The sequence below is a fragment of the Dendrobium catenatum genome, unplaced genomic scaffold (genome assembly GCF_001605985.2).
Source record: "Dendrobium catenatum unplaced genomic scaffold, ASM160598v2 original_scaffold_171201, whole genome shotgun sequence".
Classification (NCBI taxonomy): domain Eukaryota; kingdom Viridiplantae; phylum Streptophyta; class Magnoliopsida; order Asparagales; family Orchidaceae; genus Dendrobium; species Dendrobium catenatum.
Window position 1 is genome coordinate 37,592 of NW_021489623.1, and position 21,367 is coordinate 58,958.

At 37.5% G+C, this 21,367-nt stretch overlaps 1 protein-coding gene across 1 annotated transcript; it reads left to right on the forward strand.

Moving 5' to 3' along the window:
* The first annotated feature begins 1,387 nt into the window (after positions 1 to 1,387).
* On the forward strand, positions 1,388 to 21,074 carry LOC110110468 (glutamate synthase 1 [NADH], chloroplastic). The gene is given in 23 exon segments (XM_020841957.2): positions 1,388 to 2,247; positions 2,343 to 2,462; positions 2,710 to 2,823; positions 6,953 to 7,105; positions 7,208 to 7,308; positions 8,125 to 8,221; positions 8,715 to 8,824; positions 8,946 to 9,049; positions 9,350 to 9,529; positions 9,608 to 9,951; positions 10,057 to 10,127; positions 10,212 to 10,681; positions 10,969 to 11,838; positions 14,162 to 14,316; positions 14,607 to 14,768; positions 15,022 to 16,599; positions 17,016 to 17,231; positions 17,676 to 17,944; positions 18,469 to 18,774; positions 19,318 to 19,585; positions 19,942 to 20,173; positions 20,176 to 20,195; positions 20,506 to 21,074. Coding segments are annotated over 23 exon segments (6,576 nt in total). The 5' UTR covers positions 1,388 to 1,890; the 3' UTR covers positions 20,785 to 21,074.
* The last annotated feature ends 293 nt before the right edge of the window (positions 21,075 to 21,367 follow it).

A 21,367-nucleotide genomic window follows, 5' to 3' on the forward strand; every position in this document is an offset into this window, starting at 1 on the left:
AGGGGATGCATCCTTAACTGGGGGAGAGGGGGTATGAATTGCTCAAGTTTAACATTTCCAGTCAGTGGCAGATTCTGAGGGAGATGAATCTCCCGTTTTTGTGCTAACACCAGTTACCGAGTTTCTCAACTTCAAATTACCTGAAGTTCCTTCTCCAGTACGATTTCACCCACTAGGATGAAAAGAGACAGATGCTTGACGTCCCTAATTTATAGACTGATATCTTGATTGATATGTGCTGGAGCGGAAGGCTCACAAGTTATGATTGTTACGCATGTTGGCCATTGAAGTGGTGAGTTGGATTGAGATTCCCACAAACGACGCCAAACCCTCGAAGCCATGAGTATTCTAGTCCACAATAATATGATTACATAAAAAAATAAATATAATTAAATTTCTTTGAAATACATGAAAATATCATGATTCTCAAAAATTGATATTCAATATAACACGTGTTTGTAATTATCAAATTATGAAATATAAAATTTAAATTGCATATTTATAAAAAAAAATGATTCGTGAGAAGGTATAGATGTAAACATAAGAAAGTTTACAATTTGCTTATGGACTAATTATCAAATCTGAAGTATGTTCAATCAAATAAAATTTTAATTCAATTCAAAATATTAAAATTTGGAAGTTGTAAATTAGAAAATTATTTTATATTTTTCTATGATAAGTTTTTTTAAAGAAAGCGTGATATGTTCATGTATTTCTAAGATATTTAATTATATTTTATTTTTATAAAATGGGTTAAATCTCTATATCTTATGAAAATATTTTTAAATTATTTATCATGTAATAGTGATAGGAGCTGCCCATCATCTTTAAAAAGCTTAATAATAAAAATTCACAGGTGGCAGCTTCGCAAATTTCGAGTGGGACCAAATCTACTTCAGATTTGATAGTTAGTCAAAAAGCAAATTGTGAACTTTCTTACGTTTGCATCTATACCTTCTCGCGAATAATTTTTTGGATAAATATGCAATTTAGAACTTCTGTTTCATAATTAGCTAATTACAAACATGTGTTAAGAGCATTTAAGAAAGGAATTTCCGTGCGGTAAGCATGCTGACGGTGAGAATAAAAGCTATATGCGGTGACCCCGTAACCGCTAAGAGTTATCATTTCACCGCGGAGGCTCGGAGCCGAGCCTTGGAGGCGGTCGGGGATAGCTCAGTTGGCCCAGCCAGAGAGTGGTGCTATCTCCACGTGGCAAACTAAACCCGGTCGGGCTACCATCTAACAGTGGGTCCAGAACCCCGGGCCCATAGCCAGTAATCCAGTGTAGTAAAATGCAACTGTGTTAATTTAAAAAATTAATTAAAAGTGATAATATATAATTCGGTGGTAGCTGGCCTTGTGCTCCCTCGAAATCCTATAAATGGCGCTCTCTGCTCCAATCTTTGCGCGATGAACAGAGAGAGAAGAAACGAAGGAGGGAGAGGGAGAGGGAGAGAGAAGGGATCAGAGGGATTGGTCGAATAGGCGGTCGGTGAGGGCGGCGAGGAATCCGGCTCAGAAGGTTTTGGGAAAGGTGGATTTGCTGTTGAAGATTTTGCGGATTTTCAATAGCTTATCCATTTGATTTGTTTTTGGAGGCATTGATATCTATCCTCTTGATTTGTGACTGAAACAGGCGGATCTAGAAATAAGTATTGTGAAAGCAGAATCGTTCGCTTTGCTCTTATTTGTTTGTTTTGTTTCTTAGATTTCTATAGAGAGGAAGTGAAATTGGATTTGTTGTTGACGTATTCTGGTTGAGGGATTGGACGAAGGTCTTTGATTCAGAGGTGTGTAGTCGCTGGATCTGGTTGGATCCTGAGACTTATTTAATCGAACACCGCGTCTTCGTTTCATTTTCCTGTGATCGTCGTAAGCTGCTCGTCCATGTCAGCAGTGCGAGGCACGGCTTTCAAGCTTCAGAATGAATGTGTGGCCGTCCCTCCAATTGCGACGGTTGGTTGTCGCGGGCGCCGACCGGCGAGATGCTCGTTTCTGAGGCAGTCTCCCGGTGTTTATCTGGGAAAGAAATTGTTAGGATCGAAGTTGCGCGCTTCCGAGCGGGTTCAGCTTTGGTGGACTGATGGGCCTGGCCGTTCCCCTGTGCTTAAGGTTGTGTCGGCGACCATGTCACTGTCTCAGGTGCCGGAGAAGCCGCTCGGTCTCTACGACGCATCTTTTGATAAGGATTCTTGCGGTGTCGGCTTTGTTGCAGAGCTTTCCGGCGAGTACAAGCGGGAAACGGTGAATATATGGTTTTCTTTATTAAACTGTTTGCAAGCTGATGACCTTTTGGTTAATCGTATCCAAGCCGATGTTTTCTGCTTAATTTTGTGCAGGTTGCCGATGCCTTGGAGATGTTGGTTAGGATGGCACACAGGGGAGCATGCGGTTGTGAGGTTAACACCGGCGACGGGGCTGGCATCCTTGTGGCTCTTCCGCATGATTTTTACAAGGAGGTGCCTATTTTGTTTTTACCGAGTTTTATTCTTGTGGTTGATTCTCTTATTTTTATTTTTACTTGTCTCCTGAATGCATCCTGCTGCTTGAATTTTCTTTTTTAAAAAGACAATGCTTATTTCCCCTACAAATCCACAAATAAACTGGATTTATTAAATATTTTTTTAACATTTTTCAGGCCTCCGAGACTAGCATACATCTGCCAATTGTTTGACAAATTTGTTGAATTTTTTAAAAATTAATTAGGTAGCCAAGCATCATGGATTTGACTTGCCGCCACCTGGCCAATATGCGGTTGGCATGTTTTTCCTGCCTTCAGATCCCGGTCGACGCGAAGAAGGCAAGACTGTATTTGCCCAGGTAACTCTAAAATAAAGCAGCTGTTGTCAGACTGAATGATGCTTTTTGTTTTCTTTAAAATAGTTTTAAGTTTTTTTTAGAGTTTGTGTGTTATTGCAAAATTTTTAGTTCAACCTTCGTCTATCCTTTCTTTATTTTGGGAGTGAATGCCAAGGTATATTTTGTTGAGAGGAGATCATGATTTGAGAATTTATCTGTTCTGCTTTCATTATAGTCTAGCATGATAATGCCAAAGCCTTCGATGTTTTGCTTTCCTGCAAAATTTCCCAGCATGGTCAGTTCATCAACATGTTATGTTGGCAATGAAAAAACAGGGCTTACTTCAATGAAAACAAATAAATTTTTTTTTATATCAAAACCGCAGGGAGGTTTAAGAATAATTTGTGGTGATATACTTTTACTAATGTAGACCTCCTATTTGGTGTCCAGACCAGAAATTGCAAGTTATTTCATTTGAGTGATTCAAAATTGACTCGGAATTCTATGCAGCCCTTAATTTACAAAACTAACATAATTTGCTATCAAATTGGCTTGTTGAGCCATCATATATGTATGCCAACCTAGAGCTCAAATTGACATGATAGTTGGGTCCGTAGGCTTTTGAATTAAGGGCTTGACCAATTTGGCCCTTAAGCTTATTAAACAAGGACCTGATATCCAAGCTAAATCATTGGACTTGTTTAAAATTTGCATGTTAAGTAGGTTATTAGATCTTAGAGAATCAGTTTGGCTCGTAGGTTTATGAATTGAGGGCTTCAACACTTTGGCCCTCAAGCTTATTGAATTAGGATATGATATCCAACCTAAGTCATTGTATTTGTTTAAATTTTGGATGTTGAATCATCCACTTCAAATAGATTGATTTATATTATTTTTAAAGTTGAACCCATGGTTTAAAATTGCGTAATAAGAGGCGCACCTCAGCGCAATTTCGTCCATTTAAGCCTGAAAGCCTATGCAATGAGTTCAAGATTTGAGGCGTACGCCTCAAGTTTATTGAGGCGCGCCTTGAGGCGCACCTCGCCTCACGGTTGAGAGGCGTCCGCCTCTAAAAATTATGCTCGGTACTGAGCAGTACATGCTCGGTACTGAGCAGTACATGCTCGGTACTGAGCAGTACATGCTCGGCACCACTAGGTAAATGCTCGGTACTGCGGTACAGGTAAATGCTCGGTACTGAGCCAGTACCGCTTGGTACCGAGCAGGTATATGCTCGGTACTGAGCAATACATGCTCGGTATTGAGCAGTATATGCTTGGTACGAAGCAGTATATGCTCGGTATTTAGCAGTACATGATTGGTACCACTAGGTAAATGCTCGGTACCGAGGCAGTACCGCTCGGTACCGCTCAAAATAACTCTTACAATAAAATTTTGTTCCGGTATCGCTCAAAATAACTCTTATATGTTAATGAAAAGAATACTGTGATTTGGGAAAGATGGAGTTTGAGTTGAACTATATTTCATGTTGTTTTATTTTTGGGATATTTTGATTTCACTTCATATCTTGATGCCTTGGAACCTTGCTTAGAGCAACCTTTGTGAATCCCTCTCACAAACTTCCCCTCACAAGTTCCTCCCTCTCTCTCCCTCTCTCTCTCTCCCTCTCCTCTTGGCTCTCTCAGGTCAAGACAACAGCTAAAGGTCTCTTTGCATGAGAAAATTCGGATCCTTTAAATAGAATTTCAAGAACCGACATTATTGTCCAGCACGATAGGAATATCGTACTGGCCGATCAGTACAAAGTAAGCTCAATCAGCCGGGACGATTTGGGAAGATCAGAAGAAAATTGGTTACATCGTCCAGGCCAATACAATATCGTCCTGACCGATTAGTTCAAATTCGAGTACAATCGTCCTGAACATCGCCTGGAATAGATGCTGGCCGATATCAATCGCCCAGGACATCGTCCCGGCCGATCCTGCGATCGGCCCGGCCGATGTGATCGTATCAATCAGCCTGAATTGCTTTCTATAATTACCAGATTAATTTAGACATAATTGTGCTGCATCGTCCAGGCCAATATTGAGATCGTTCTGGCTGATGTACTAAAATAAAGAATACCTAAATTGATCATGACGACTGATTCTTTCTGATTTGAGCCTATCGTCTTGGCCGATACAAGGATCGTCCAGGACGATGTGCTTAATGACGGCTGCTTAACCAAGATGCCCTAATTAGGATTTCTATTTTTAGTCGGATCGTCCTGGCCGATATGAACATCGTCCAGTCCGATGTAATCAAAACAAAAAATTCAAAAAATCCCTTCAGTGTGTGTGTGTAAGGTTACTTAGCATCATGAACCACTTTTACAATTGACTCAAGAAAAAGAAAAAACATTACAGACCGACTCAACCTAAATCTACCCAATCTTGAGCTGGCTTGAGTTGCATTCGATCATGTGGACCTGAAAAGTTAGTAGGCAATGCAGTCGTAGAAAATCATGAATGTTTTCTATCATCAAAAGTCTAATCCATAAACTCAGATTTGCAACACAAAACTAACATAATATGCTATCAAATTGGCTTGTTGAGCCATCATATATGTATGCCAACCTAGAGCTCAAATTGACATAATAGTTGGGTCCGTAGGCTTTTGAATTAAGGGCTTGACCAGTTTGTCCCTTAAGCTTATTAAACAAGGACCTGATATCCAAGCTAAATCATTGGACTTGTTTAAAATTTGCATGTTAAGTAGGTTATTAGATCTTAGAAAATCAGTTTGGGTCGTAGGTTTATGAATTGAGGGCTTCAACACTTTGGCCCTCAAGCTTATTGAATTAGGATCTGATATCCAAGCTAAGTCATTGTATGTGTTTGAATTTTGGATGTTGAATCATCCACTTTAAATAGATTGATTTATATTATTTTTAAAGTTGAACCATATTGGAGATTTTCTCTATGCTTGTAAATTTGCTAGGCATATTTGTACATTGGTTTTATAATAATCTAGATGTTTAACATTTTTAGATTTAATTATGATTTTTTAGTTTACTTTTAATATTTATTTGAGAAGATTAATTATATTTCTCCATTTTGATGGGTACTATAAAAATTTCCCTTTATTTGGCATGTATTTTAAGTGCACTTTAAAGTTTGGGCTTAGATTTAGTAAATCTATACGAGTTTAAAGTGCACCATATTATTTTAATATTGTACTGTTAGTGTATTGTTTGTTAGCATAGTTCAATTTATAGATTCTCAACTAGATTTTAGTGCCACCAATAGTGGCAGAACTAGCATGGGGGCATTGGGGGCACGTGCCCCCACTGGCCTATAATCCTTCATGGAAATTTGAATTATCTGGTTTATAAAAATTGAATATTTTCTTTCTATATATTTACAAGATAAGGCTCTTCAACAAATTTGATGGGATTTACATGCTTCAAAAACTTGAAAACATTAAGAACTAGAAGATAGACGCTCCCCAAGTCAGATTCATCTACTTAGCTTTCATAATTGAAATAATTGTTTAAAGATTATTAAAACAAATATAAATAAAGACTTTAGTACTTGTTTCATATTTTGGTCTCATGAAAATTTTGGTTTGATAATTTTGATTATTTTTTTGTTTTTTAAATTTTGTTTCATTTTATTTATTTATTTTTTCATTTATAAATATTTAAATGAATATTTAATGTATGAAACCAAAAAGGATCATATACTTAACTTACAATTTTTTTCATTCATTTTTAAGGAGAAATATACCTGAAATTTCTTTTTGGATATAATTATCTCCAATTAGAGATAACTCATTATTTATGAATTGCTTATTAGACTAGTAAGTCATTCAAAACTTTTGTTTTTCAGTTAAATTATTATTAAATCTTACAAAAGAATATGATAAATTTTAGTGTAAAATTTTCATATATGTCACAAATTTATAAGTAATAACTTACATTTTTGAAAGTTTAAATATTATTTTATTATTAATTATTAAATAAAAATATAAAAGCAATCACGTGAAAAAATTAAGAATATATTAAAAATTATAAATTTGTGACCCCACTAATAAAATTTTCTAGCTGACCCTTGGCCACTAATTTTAAGAAATAAAAGTGTTAATGATTCCACTATTAATGAGTTTTCAACTTGTCCTTGGATGTTTGAAATTTTTATTTGCATTTTAGGCTGCATTGTCATTGGGGCATGAGGTTATTGGTTGGCGCCATGTACCCACAGATAATTCAGATTTGGGACAATCTGCTCTTCAAACAGAACCAGTCATTGAACAAGTCTTCCTGAAACTTCGTTTGAGAAAAAGTGTGGATTTTGAACAACAGGTACTGACACCCTCTTTTTAATTTATTGTTTTCATGTGCATACGAATATATATCTTATTGCTTAATTTTTTTTTCTTGGTCTTTTGTTGTTCAACGATGCAGATGTACATATTAAGAAGGGTTTCTATGGCAGCCATTCGAGTTGCTTTAGATCTCAAACATGGTGAAGCTAGGGACTTCTACATATGCTCCTTATCTACAAGGTGATTTTTCCATTGTTATTTCTCAACACGACCAACACCACCTTTTTTTCATCTTTCCTTCTATCTTACATTTATCAATATTAGTACTTTTCCATGTTGAGGGTATCAAATTTATACAATTTAACTAAAAAAGGATAATGTCTTTGATAGATTGATTTTCCTTTTTATTTAATCCAAATATACAACAACAACAACATCAAGCCTTTATCCCACTATGTGGGGTCGGCTACACGAATCCTTTTTCTCTATTGTACCTTGTCGAAAGTTAAATTCTCATTTAAATCTAATAAAGAAAGGTCATATCTAAATCTAATGCATCTACTTTCCTAACCGGGTCATCGGAAGGCCATCCTTTTTTAATAAGCTTAAGGGCCAAATTGGTGAAGTCCTCAATTCAAAAGCCTACGAACCCAACTATCATGTCAATTTGAGCTCTAGGTTGGCATTATATACGATGGCTCAACAAGCCAATTTGAAAGCATATTATGTTAGTTTTGTAAACTAAGGGCTGCATAGAATTCTGCATATTGTAATTGTATAGTAGCATCGAGTTAATTTTGAATCACTCAAATGAAATAACTTGCAATTTCTGGTCTGGACACCAAATAGGAGGTCTATATTATTAAAAGTATATCACCACAAATTATTATTAAATCCAAATATAAAGACTATTTTTTTTTCTTTTTTTCTCTGTATTCCTTCTGCTATCTTTTTTATTTCCTTGTATTTCTTTTTGCATAACTTTGTCATCTTCTTACCTCTTAGGGATGAATTCAAAATCATTTGTTAAATTACTACTGTTTTGTTATATTGCAGGACAGTGGTTTATAAAGGGCAGCTAAAACCAATTCAGTTGAAAAACTATTATTATGCAGATCTTGGTGATGAAAGATTTACAAGTTACATGGCCCTGGTAAATATTTCATATCTGACAATCTCTTCTATAACTAAGTGTCATTTTACAACAAGCTCCATGGGAAAAGTTAGGTCCATGGTAACACATTTGAGATTTAAAGATGAAGGGAAAAACTTCAAATTATATATGTTATCTCCTATTGTATATTATTTGAATTTGGGTATTGTGCATGCCTTGGGTAAATTGGTGAAAGACCTTGATAGTTGTATTTAGTAAACCATGTTGCAGAGTCCTGATGCAGTGCTCAAAATGGTCACTTCCTAAAGGATGAGACTTTCAATTTGGAGGTGGAAAGGAAATAATATATGGGCAAGGTAGCTTAGGGTTTTAATGATATTTTTTGTATTGGCGCTGAAGATTTAAAAAGCTTCTCATTCTTATATGTGCATTGGTGCAGAATTGCTTGAAATGTTCATCTTAGTGTGAATTATAATGGCGGATTTGGTTCTAGATAGAAATTACTGGGTTGATATATGAGTTTCTTGTACAGGTTCACTCTCGATTTTCTACCAATACCTTTCCCAGTTGGGATCGGGCTCAACCTATGCGAGTTTTGGGACATAATGGAGAGATTAATACACTTAGAGGGAATGTAAATTGGTAAAACGTCAAACCAATAAATCTAACTATTCATACTTTTTTGTCTTATTGTTCATTTTCTTACCCTTTTCCCCTTTTCTGTAGTTTGATTCTGATATATCTTACCAAATTTTCTATTAAGGATGAAAGCACGTGAAGGTCTCTTGAAGTGCAAGAATTTGGGATTGTCAAAGGATGAAATGAAGAAGCTTCTACCTATTGTGGATGTTAGCTCATCAGATTCAGGTTGCCCTTACCATTTTAGTCGGTCTCTGTGCATTTACACCATTACTTCCACTTGTTTTGAATAAATGCTCGCATTTCCTGTCTTATATCTTATTCATTCATTAAGCCAAAGAGCAAATGATTTAAATGAGTGGTCGACAACCTTAAGTTTACATATTGGTTATTTCATTCTTCATCCAGCTTAGATTTTATTTGTTAAATATATGGGAATAGATAATCTATTTGCATGGTACTTCTAAACATGCATAAAAAGTTTACTAGCTGCTTGAAAAATATTAACTGTAGCTTGTAACATCTTAGGTGCTTTTGATGGTGTCCTTGAGCTTCTAGTGAGAGCTGGAAGAGATCTTCCAGAAGCTGTCATGATGATGATACCTGAGGCTTGGCAAAATGATAATAACATGGACCCAGAAAGGAAGGCACTCTATGCATATTTTTCAGCACTAATGGAACCATGGGATGGACCAGCGCTAGTATCGTGTAAGGTTCTACTTAAATTTATCTGGTTTTATTAGGCATGTTGGTTCTTATTTAACTATTTTTTATAATTGTATGCAGTTACTGATGGACGCTATCTCGGAGCAACATTGGATCGCAATGGTTTGAGGCCTGGTCGATTTTATATCACACATAGTGGAAGAGTAATCATGGCAAGTGAAGTTGGTGTCGTTGATGTTCCTCCAGAAGATGTTTCTAGGAAAGGAAGACTCAATCCTGGAATGATGTTATTAGTGGATTTCGAAAATCATATTGTTGTTGATGATGATGCATTGAAGAAGCAATATTCATTAGCACGGCCATTTGGAGACTGGTTGAAGAAACAGAAGATTACATTGAAAGACATTGTTGACTCCGTGCCTGAAGCTGATAGGGTCATTCCAGCTGTATTAGGAACCATCCCAGTAAGTAAAAACTCCTTTATATATTTCTCCTAATTTTGATGAGTGTGTATATCTTAAGGTGTTACAGCAGCTTATTTCAAATTTATTTATTGTCATAATTAATAGGTAGATGGTTTTGATGACACCATTGAAAATATGGGCATACATGGTCTTTTAGCTCCACTAAAAGCCTTTGGGTACGAATAGGTTTGGTATATTTTTATTTTTAGGCTAACCATGTTCATGCACAGTTTTACATTCCTTTATTATTTTGCATGCAGGTATACAGTGGAATCCTTGGAGATGTTGCTTCTTCCGATGGCAAAGGATGGCACGGAAGCTCTTGGTTCTATGGGAAATGATGCTCCACTGGCTGTGATGTCAGGCAGGGAGAAGCTTACGTTTGAGTACTTCAAACAGATGTTTGCACAAGTCACAAACCCTCCTATTGATCCCATCCGTGAAAAAATTGTTACATCTATGGAGTGTATGATTGGTCCCGAAGGGGATTTAACTGAAACTACTGAGGAACAATGTCATCGTCTCATCCTAAAAGGACCTTTTCTCACCATTGAGGAAATGGAAGCTATAAAGAAGATGAACTTCAGAGGTTGGCGCAGCAAGATACTTGACGTTACATATCCTAAAAAACATGGTCGGAAAGGCTTGGAGGAGACTCTGAATAGGATTTGTTCTGAGGCTCGGAATGCTATTTATGAAGGCTACACAACGCTTGTGCTATCTGACAGAGGTGATAAGTTTCTGCAGTCTGAAATCTTTTATGCTACCATTATTGTGTGATAAAAGCTGAAATATTTTCAATGAAATTTATTTTTCTTTATCTCTCAATTTATTATCCAATTATGCGAAGGATGAGCATCGTTGTTTTGTTTTGTTTTTCTAATTTTGATATCAAGTTTGTGTTTCTATTCACTTATTTATTTTTTGGTTTTATTTTTAATATTAAACAGTGTTATTTATCAACCTTAAAGCACCTCCATTATCATTTTGAATTGATTAAGTGAAATTATTTTATAGGTTTTTCATTGGAGAATGTAGCTGTAAGTTCTCTCCTGGCAGTTGGTGCCGTGCATCAGCATCTAGTCTCAACTCTTGAGCGCACAAGGGTTGGATTGGTTGTAGAATCTGCTGAACCTAGGGAAGTGCATCACTTCTGTACGCTTGTTGGATTCGGTGCTGATGCAATATGTCCATATCTGGCAATTGAAGCCATTTGGCGATTACAAATTGATGGAAAGATTCCTCCTAAAGGGAATGGTGAGTTTCATTCACAAGAGGAACTTGTCCAGAAATACTTTAAAGCATGCAATGACGGTGTGATGAAAGTGCTTGCTAAGATGGGCATATCTACTCTAGCCTCATACAAAGGTGCACAAATATTTGAAGCTCTTGGGCTTTCTACTGAGGTGATTGATAGGTGTTTTAAAGGCACACCAAGCAGGGTTGAGGGAGCTACTTTTGAAATGCTTGCTGCTGATGCACTTTGCCTCCATGATGTGGCGTTTCCCAAACGGGCCTTACCCCCTGGTAGTTCAGATGTAGTTGCACTGCCCAATCCAGGTGATTATCATTGGAGAAAAGGAGGCGAGGTGCACCTGAATGATCCTCTTGCTATTGCAAAGTTGCAAGAAGCGGCTAGGCAAAACAGTGTGTCTGCATACAAAGAGTATTCCAAGCGTATTCAGGAACTTAATAAGAGCTGCAATTTACGAGGGTTGCTGAAGTTTAAAGATGACCAAGTGAAAATTTCGTTGGATGAAGTGGAGCCAGCATCTGAGATTGTGAAGCGATTCTGTACAGGGGCTATGAGTTATGGTTCAATATCTTTAGAAACACATACTACTCTTGCAATTGCCATGAACAAACTTGGTGGAAAATCAAATACAGGTGTGCATGCTAACATCCATTTTGTATATTTATTTTTCTGTAATTCAAGTTATGTCTTTTTTAAAGTTGCAGATCAATGTCGAGCATGAATTTAAATGATAGTTGTCTTGTAAAATCCTAATATTTTTTTCTAACATGTATTTACTCACTAATTAGCAATTAAATTAGAAGGATATTATATTGATAATTATTTCCTAGTTCTTATCATCTTCTGGCAATTGAATCCCTAATGCAATTTTTTAGTATTTTATGTTTTGCTTTTGAACTTTCATACAAATTTATCAGTTTGCTACACTAAACTTTCCATTTAAGTGTTCAACTACTGTTCATCGATAGTATATGTGATGAGGACATTCGTAGGAGATTTCGACAAACTTATCATCGGAGGAGTCGTCGAGCGACGGCTATGATTCATAGTCTTTATTTATGATGTTCTATGTTCTCATGTTATTTATATTTATTGTTTTTCCATCTGTACCCTTATGAGGAAGTTATTGCATGTTATAGCCCGAGGGCAATTTCGTCTTTATGTGTTTATTTTCAGAAGGCCTATATATGAGAGGCTTAGTCATTGTATTTGGATTATTGATGAATGAAAAATTTTATTTGTTGTTCTCTTTGTGAGTTCCCAAAACTCCTCTTGATCTATTTGTGAGTTCTTGAGGAGAGAGGCATCTTAGATCTCATCGTGAGTTCTAGTGGAGAAAGAGTTGAGGTTTGTGTGCTTGAATTTCTTTTTCCTCTTCCCAAGATCCGTGGCCCTCTCTCCCTTGAATTTCCCCTCACAATCCTCTCCCCTAAACCCCCATCCCGTCGCCCCTCCCCACTAACCCGCCGGCTGCAACTTCCCCCCCCCCTCCCCCTCCCAACCGCCGGCCGCCAACCCGTTGCAGCCATCCAGGCTTGCCGCCGGCCCCTCTTGGGTCAAGGATTCCAGTTTCAAATTTTCCATGAGGCCTTTACTACTTTCCTAAAATAACTCCTTAATTTCATATTAATTGGATTTCAATTTGAATTTGAAATTCAAATTAATCCTAATTGATATCCCTCCTATTAGGAAACTTTCCTATTATCAAAATCTGAAATATATTTTAGATTTTCTTCAAATCCTTGTTTAATCATGTGGGCCCCATCTATTTAATTCTAATTCTTCTCTCCCTCTCTATGCTTGGTCGGCCCCCCTTCCTTGGCTTTCTCTCTCCCAATTAATTCCCAATCTCCACAAAATCAGCCCCAAATCCCTCTCCCATTACCGCCCCACCCTTCCCCTTTTGGGATTAATTTGAAATTCTCAAATTTATTCCCTCCTATTCACCTAAACCTGAAATAATTTCAGATTTCCTGAATTTATTTCCTAGCCTCTCCACTATAGCCGTCCCTATCAAATTCTCACGCCGGATCAATCCTCTTCCCCTCCAAGACGCTGCCACATCTCTTCTTCTCCTCTGTGTTGTTGAGCTCCACCAACTGAAGACTATTCTACAACCAAACTCATTCACAAGAGCATTTCATAGTCATGAATGGCGGATCCCGAAGTTGACCACGGACTCGTATTCGACGTCTACGGAGTCATCCACATTCTTCGGTCTCCATTCTTCGACGTGAGGTTTGGCTTTGACGACACTATTGAATATTACTTTAATCAAATCCTCCCCACCCTTGTGGACGTCATTGACGATCAATTTTCAGACTACAAGTGGATCATCAACGGTCACCACCCTCGCCACCTCCACCACCTACGCCTCCCTCTCCATCACTACGGATCGTCTGCGCCGTCAACCTTGGAGTGATTTCGTTTCTCGTATGGTTCTTCTTCCTCCGACAACCCTAGACGTAGAAGAGTGGCTTTGAGCCTCAAGGTGAGACGGTCGCTTTGTTAACCGTCGGATTCTAGTTGACTAATCATTTCATTACTTTTGTTTAAGTTGTTATTTTAAAGAACTTGCAAATTTAGTTGTGATGGATTGCCTAAGCATCGTTTTCTTCTAAGAGCTTTCTTGAATTTTCAATTTTGAGACTCTTCAAAATTATTTTTATCATTGCTCCAACAACCTTTATTAATTTCTTAAAACAACTCCTGGATTCACATCAATATGGCTATGCCAGGACTCGCTTGTAGACAAAGTTGAATGCAATCTCTGGATTTGTTCTCTTCGGATTCTTTATTTAGTACTTATTAAGTAGAGTTGAATTTTTTTTTAGCTTTGTTATTGTAAGCAGTCTTTCATGAGGCTTTCTTGATTACTGACATTTGCTATTAAATATTTGCTTGTTTTTTCACCCCTATTTTTACTACCTGATGATTACTTAAAATTTAATGAAGGTGAGGGAGGTGAGCAACCTTCACGGATGGTTCCGCTTCCAGATGGTTCAAAGAATCCGAAGAGGAGTGCTATCAAACAAGTTGCCAGTGGAAGATTTGGGGTTTCAAGCTATTATCTCACCAATGCTAATGAACTTCAAATAAAGATGGCTCAGGTAATTCCACCAAACCAACTCAAGTCCACAATGCCATTTTTGTTCTAGAAATTTTTCTATTGGGTCATCTGCTTCCTGTCTACCTCTGTTCTTGCTACTGGAACAAAAGGTCCTCTTGTTTATGAATTTACGTTCATGGACAGATGATGCTGATTCTACAAAGCACCTACGTGTGTCTTTGTATCTATTACTGATGCATACCTTTGAAATTTGGTGAGGTTATATAACTGGAATTTAGTTTGATTCTGCTTTTGCATTTATGCTGATGTTTTGTTCTCCTTGTTAATCAGGGGGCCAAACCAGGTGAAGGGGGTGAACTTCCAGGACATAAAGTTATTGGTGACATAGCCATCACTAGGAATTCTACTTCTGGGGTAGGGCTTATCAGCCCCCCACCTCACCATGATATCTATTCAATTGAGGATCTTGCACAATTAATTCATGATCTTAAGGTATACGTTTTGATTATTCGTCCTTTAATGTGACAGTCAATTCAGTTTACGAATGTTGGGTATGGAGAGGTTTGTTTGTAGTTCTTAATCTTGTGCAATTCTGTAATTGTTTTCATTTTTTGTAATGGATGCATTTTTGTTTACCTACTCTACGGTTTTTTAATAGAATTTGTAGTTCTATGGAAGATTCGGGATTCTAATGTATGTTTAATGACTGTCTTCTATTGTAATATATTTGTTTTTGTCCTTACAGAATGCAAACCCTGGTGCTCGAATTAGTGTTAAGCTCGTCTCTGAGGCTGGTGTTGGAGTCATTGCTAGTGGTGTTGTAAAAGGACATGCTGACCATGTTTTGATATCCGGGCATGATGGTGGTACTGGTGCTTCAAAATGGACGGGCATTAAGAGTGCTGGGCTTCCTTGGGAGCTTGGATTAGCTGAGACACATCAAACTCTAGTGGCAAACAATCTTCGTGGTCGAACAGTCCTTCAAACAGATGGCCAGTTAAAAAATGGAAGAGATGTTGCTATTGCTGCTTTACTCGGTGCTGAAGAATTTGGTTTCAGTACTGCCCCTCTGATAACTCTTGGCTGTATTATGATGCGGAAATGTCATAAAAACACTTGCCCTGTGGGCATTGCTACTCAAGATCCTATTCTTCGCGCAAAATTTTCTGGAGAGCCAGAGCATGTTATAAATTTCTTCTTTATGCTGGCAGAGGAGTTGCGTGAAATCATGGCGCAGTTGGGGTTTAGAACTATAAATGAAATGGTCGGTCGGTCAGACATGTTAGAAATAGATCCTGATGTTGTAAAGAATAATGAAAAACTGGAGAACATTGATCTTAGTTTATTGCTCAAACCTGCAGCAGAAATACGTCCGGATGCTGCACAGTATTTTGTCCAAAATCAGGATCATGGTCTTGAAATGGCTTTAGACAATGAGCTGATCTCTTTGTCCAAACCTGCTTTAGATAAGGCCATTCCTGTTTACATTGAAATGCCAATTCGCAATGTAAATCGTGCTGTTGGAACCATGCTTAGCCATGAAGTTACGAAGAAATATTTCATGGATGGGCTTCCATCAGATACAATCCATATTAGATTAAATGGAAGTGCTGGTCAGAGCCTTGGTGCTTTCCTTTGCCCTGGAATTACTCTTGAACTTGAAGGAGATAGCAATGATTATGTTGGAAAGGGGTTATCAGGTGGAAAGATTATTGTTTACCCTCCAAATCAGAGTAAATTTGATCCAAAGGAAAACATTGTCATAGGGAATGTTGCTTTGTATGGTGCAACCAAAGGTGAAGCTTATTTTAGTGGAATGGCTGCGGAGAGATTCTGTGTCCGTAATTCTGGTGCCACGGCAGTAGTAGAAGGTGTAGGAGATCACGGATGTGAATACATGACTGGTGGTGTAGTTGTTGTGCTTGGGAAAACTGGGAGGAATTTTGCTGCTGGCATGAGTGGTGGTGTTGCTTATGTTTATGATGTGGATGGGAAATTCCATAACCTGTGTAATTTAGAGCTTGTAGATCTTGAGAAGATTGAAGAAGAAGAGGACATTATGACATTGAAAATGATGATACAGCAGCATCAGCGTCACACTAGCAGTCAACTAGCAAGGGAAATCCTCTCTAATTTTAATTATCTTCTCCCTAAATTTGTCAAGGTCTTCCCACGTGATTATAAGAGGATGCTTCAGAAATTGAAGGTTGAAAAAGCTGCCAAAGAAGCACAGCAGCAAGAGGAAAGTGAACTGATGAAGAAGGATGCATTTGAAGAGCTCAAGAAGTTAGCAACTGCAACAAGGAATGTCAACGGAGATCTGGTAATCTCAATGACCATTTCTTTGTTGGCTCACTTATTGGTTATTTAACATGTCACTTTTCCTCTTCTAGTAAATAAATATTATGCAACTTGACCGATGCTGTGAGCTGTTATGTTTGTCTTCTGACAAGGATGTTAGTTTCATTTTATTGTAAGACCTGGAGATATGTTTTCCTTAATAATAGCTGCCCATTTCATCTTTGATTGATAAGTTGAGCATTAAACAAAATAATTACAATAGGCAGGATGGAGTTGGATTCCTGCCATGCAGTTCCCCCTACCTTCCGAGCATTTATTTGTTCATCATAAGTGCAGTTGTAGTCCTCAGTTCTGCATTTCATGTTGTGCTATTATTTGAATAATTGATAAAATTTTCTCGGAGGCCTTCATTATTAAATTTTGATCTTTAATTCACAGAAATTGGACTCAAAGGCAAGAAAGAGGCCAACTCAAGTTGCTGACGCTGTCAAGCATCGAGGTTTTATCACGTATGAGCGGGAGGGGATAGCTTATCGAGATCCTAATGAGCGGATTAATGATTGGAAGGAAGTTGCTGTGGAATCAAAACCTGGTCCTTTGTTGAAAACACAATCAGCTCGCTGTATGGACTGTGGTACCCCATTCTGCCATCAGGTAATGTTACACCTTTCCAAAATAGGTTTTGTCGGGCTTGAGTATTTCAGCATTTACTTCCCTGAACTTCTGCTACAAATTGTGTTATTTTACACATCTATTTTAGGCAATTTTTGTTTATGGGTAGGGTAAATGTAACTGCAATTCTGTTATGATACTTATACTGTGTAGATTTGCATCAGCTTTCGGAAGGGATGTTAAGTATTTGATTAATCAGTAGGGTTTCTTCATGTTCATTTGAGTAGAATTGGTGCTTAAGATTTCCAGAAGTGTAATATAATAGGTCTTCATGGTTCAACTAAAGTTTAAGGTAAGGAAGTTGCAGGATGGAATTTTAATTTACATAGACGATTCTTGTTGTTTATGCATCTCCTCCTTCTGTAGTTGCTTTCAAGTTGGTTCTGCATGTGACTCATATTCTTTTGTTGTTTCCGGTATATCCAGGAGAACTCTGGTTGTCCTCTTGGAAATAAGATTCCTGAGTTCAATGAATTGGTCCATCAGAATAGATGGCGTGAGGCATTGGATCGGCTTCTTGAAACAAATAATTTCCCAGAATTTACCGGCCGTGTCTGTCCAGCTCCCTGTGAGGGATCATGCGTTCTTGGCATCATTGAGAACCCCGTATCGATTAAAAGCATAGAGTGCTCCATTATAGACAAAGCCTTTGAAAATGGATGGATGGTACCACGTCCTCCACTCAAGAGAACTGGGTAAGATTAATTCCCTTAAAATTTGCGATTTTTTCCTTCCTATTTTCTTCCATTTAAATTTCAGTTTTTTGGAGTACATTTTTGGATGTCATAACTTGTGAATATTTTCCATATTTTTCTTTTTGATTACTCGGATATGCCCGTATAAAGTTATAGGATCAATTCTTTGCGTCCCAATTGCTAAAATCTAGTAGGAAATTTTTATCCAAAAGTTGGCTGTCTCTAGATTGAACATTGAAGCTCTTCCTCGGGTTTTATTCACGTTTTGCAATGAAACATCAAACGAACAATAAAATACTTACCAGAATGTTTGAGAATAGCGCAGGTTAAGTGAAAAATAAATACCCATATTGATCAACCAGATATGTTGAACATAATAGGGGAGGCTTACCATACAATTGGATGTGAATCTATAGAAAGTTTCATGTTCTATATTTAATTTTGCTGTTAAATTCTCCAACAGAATGCATGGTTTCAGTTACAAGCATATTTTTGATTGTATTTATTTGGGCTTTCGGATTCAGGAAAATGGTTTCCATTGTTGGTAGTGGACCAGCAGGATTAGCCGCAGCTGATCAACTTAACAAAATGGGTCATTGGGTTACAGTATATGAACGTTCGGATCGCATAGGGGGTTTGATGATGTATGGAGTTCCAAACATGAAAGCAGATAAGATTGATATTGTTCAGAGACGCGTTGATCTTATGACAAAGGAAGGTGTCAAGTTTGTTGTGAATGCAAACGTTGGAACGGATCCATTGTACTCACTTGATGGAATACGTGCTGATAGTGATGCTATTATTTTGGCATGCGGAGCTACAAAGCCAAGGTATTTGGCTATAACAACTAATATTAAATTAAGACGTTGAGCAGGTTCCTATTTCTCTGGTAGTCACCAATATTTGAATTTTTTATAATATTTTTGCAAAAGTGGTACATAGATTGTCGTTTATCAGGTTACATATATGTATATATGTAAATTAAGTCGGGTGAGAATAATCTTAGTTAAAGCATATTCAGTGTTGGCTCAAAATTAGTTGTTGGACCGAATTGTTTCGATCATGAGTTGTCTTGACTTGAATTAGCCTCATATGAGCTGACTCGAATTTTAATCAAGCCAACTCAAAATTATTTATTTTTCTTTTATATATTTTTTAATATTGAATATTCATATATGTTTATTTATAATACCCCTAAAAAGTATACATATTATTTATATTTAGAGTAAATTTCGAGCCGACTTCATCCAATCCAAGCCCAGCTCAAAATTGACTTGAAGATTGAATTGAGGCAAAAATTGATTCAATCTTCGAGCTGGAATCCCAACCCTAAAATTAAGGTGTGATATATCATTAACTCCTTTATTTTGCAGAGATCTGGAAGTTCCTGGGAGGGAACTCTCAGGGGTTCATTTTGCCATGGAATTCCTCCATTCAAATACAAAAAGCTTGCTTGATAGCAATTTACAGGATGGGAATTACATCTCTGCCAAGGGAAAGAAGGTGGTGGTGATAGGTGGTGGAGACACTGGCACAGATTGCATCGGCACATCTATTCGACATGGTTGCACAAACATCATAAATCTCGAGCTGCTTTCTGAGCCACCTAGAACAAGAGCACCAAGCAACCCATGGCCTCAGGTTTATCCTTCTCTTGAATTTTAAACTGCTCATCAATTTTTGTAGGCAATCTATACACAATATACCAGTGGATGGTTTCAGGCACCTTTACTAAATAAATACAAACTTTTGGATACCGATAGTTTTATTTCCTAAACCTTTTTCTTGGAGGGCAGCCAAAGGGTTGTGGATGCTAACTGTTGGAGCTGTTTGGTATCCTATTAATCAAATGTTTTTCAAGATTTAAATCTTATCATCCCAAATAATTTTCTGATTTTAATCATCTGAAGATGAACTAAATCCAAAACCAAAGGTTGCTCTATGTTTTCTTCCTGCATTTTGATTGTTTATTTTTTAACGTTATTATAATTTTGCAGTGGCCTCGCATATTCCGCGTGGACTATGGCCACCAGGAAGCAACAACTAAGTTTGGGAAGGACCCAAGGTCTTATGAAGTCATGACTAAGCGTTTCATTGGAGACGAAAATGGGGCTGTTAAAGCTCTTGAAATGGTGAGAGTTCGCTGGGTGAAGGATACTAGTGGGAGGCTCCGACCCGAAGAAATTGGAGGTTCTGAGCAAATTATCGAAGCCGATCTAGTTCTCTTAGCCATTTCCTTGGCCCGGAACCAGTAAGTTTTCTTTTCCTACTCTTCTCAATCCGTCCTTCACCAGACCATAACATCATATCAACAAGTAAGTTGCTTGTAATAAATGTAAATGAGTGTTTTAGCTGGTATTAGCTTATTAATGGGTCTTTAGCTCTATTAAATTGCCATAAATAAGCCATCCTAAAAAGAATCAGGGCATGAAAACAAAAAATATAAAAACCTGTGAGTTTTTGCTCGGTACCCTCCTCCATAAAATGTCTGTAATTGTTGCCCAACTCATCGATATATTTGTTTACTGCTTTTCTATGATTTATTCACATTATTATTTCAGACAATTGCAAAGAAGTTGGGTTTGGAATTGGACGGTCGTTCCAACTTCCAGGCGGAATATGGTCGCTTCTCAACGTCTGTTAAAGGCGTCTTTGCCGCCGGAGATTGCCGCCGAGGACAGTCGCTCGTGGTCTGGGCGATAAGTGAGGGGAGGCAAGCAGCTTCCCAGGTGGATAAGTATTTGATGAGAGAAGAAGAAGATGACATCAATGGTGCATCTGATGGAAATCACAAGTACTATTTGGACAATATTGATGGAAGACAGAAAGTAACTGCTTAAAGGTGGACCTGAGAGAGTCGTTTATCAGACTACTGCGCAAATGAAGTAATGATGTGAAGATGCAATTGTAAATTCATCAGCAGCTTGGGTTTGGAGAATTGTATGCGTGTGTTTTTTATTTTTTATTTCTTATAGGAAAGCGTTTATGCTGTTTGTTGTTTTATTTCCATTTGATGATTTTAAGTCAGCCATGCATTTGGCCTGAATAATGTATAGTCCTTGATATTTCACATTGTAAGACTAGTTTTTAATGATTATAAAGTTTGATGGAGATTAATTGGAATTTAAAATGGCGGTGTGCTTTTGTGTCATATACCAACTATAGACCAATTAAAAGGTCAAGGTACCTCGCAAATCAAATCAAATCAAATAATTAATAAATAAATATGAAGGAAGTTCTGCCTACCATACCAATGGTAGAAAGAGCCATTGTGATCGCCTCCAGCTCTTTGACCAATGTTGTCATCCCTAGTCCAACTATGTCATGCATGTAATGCCGTGCGTGCTTGTGTGTGACCCAACCCACTTGTGTGCCTTTGCTCTATCTAGCGCTCACACCTAATCGGTGCTTTCACCTACACCC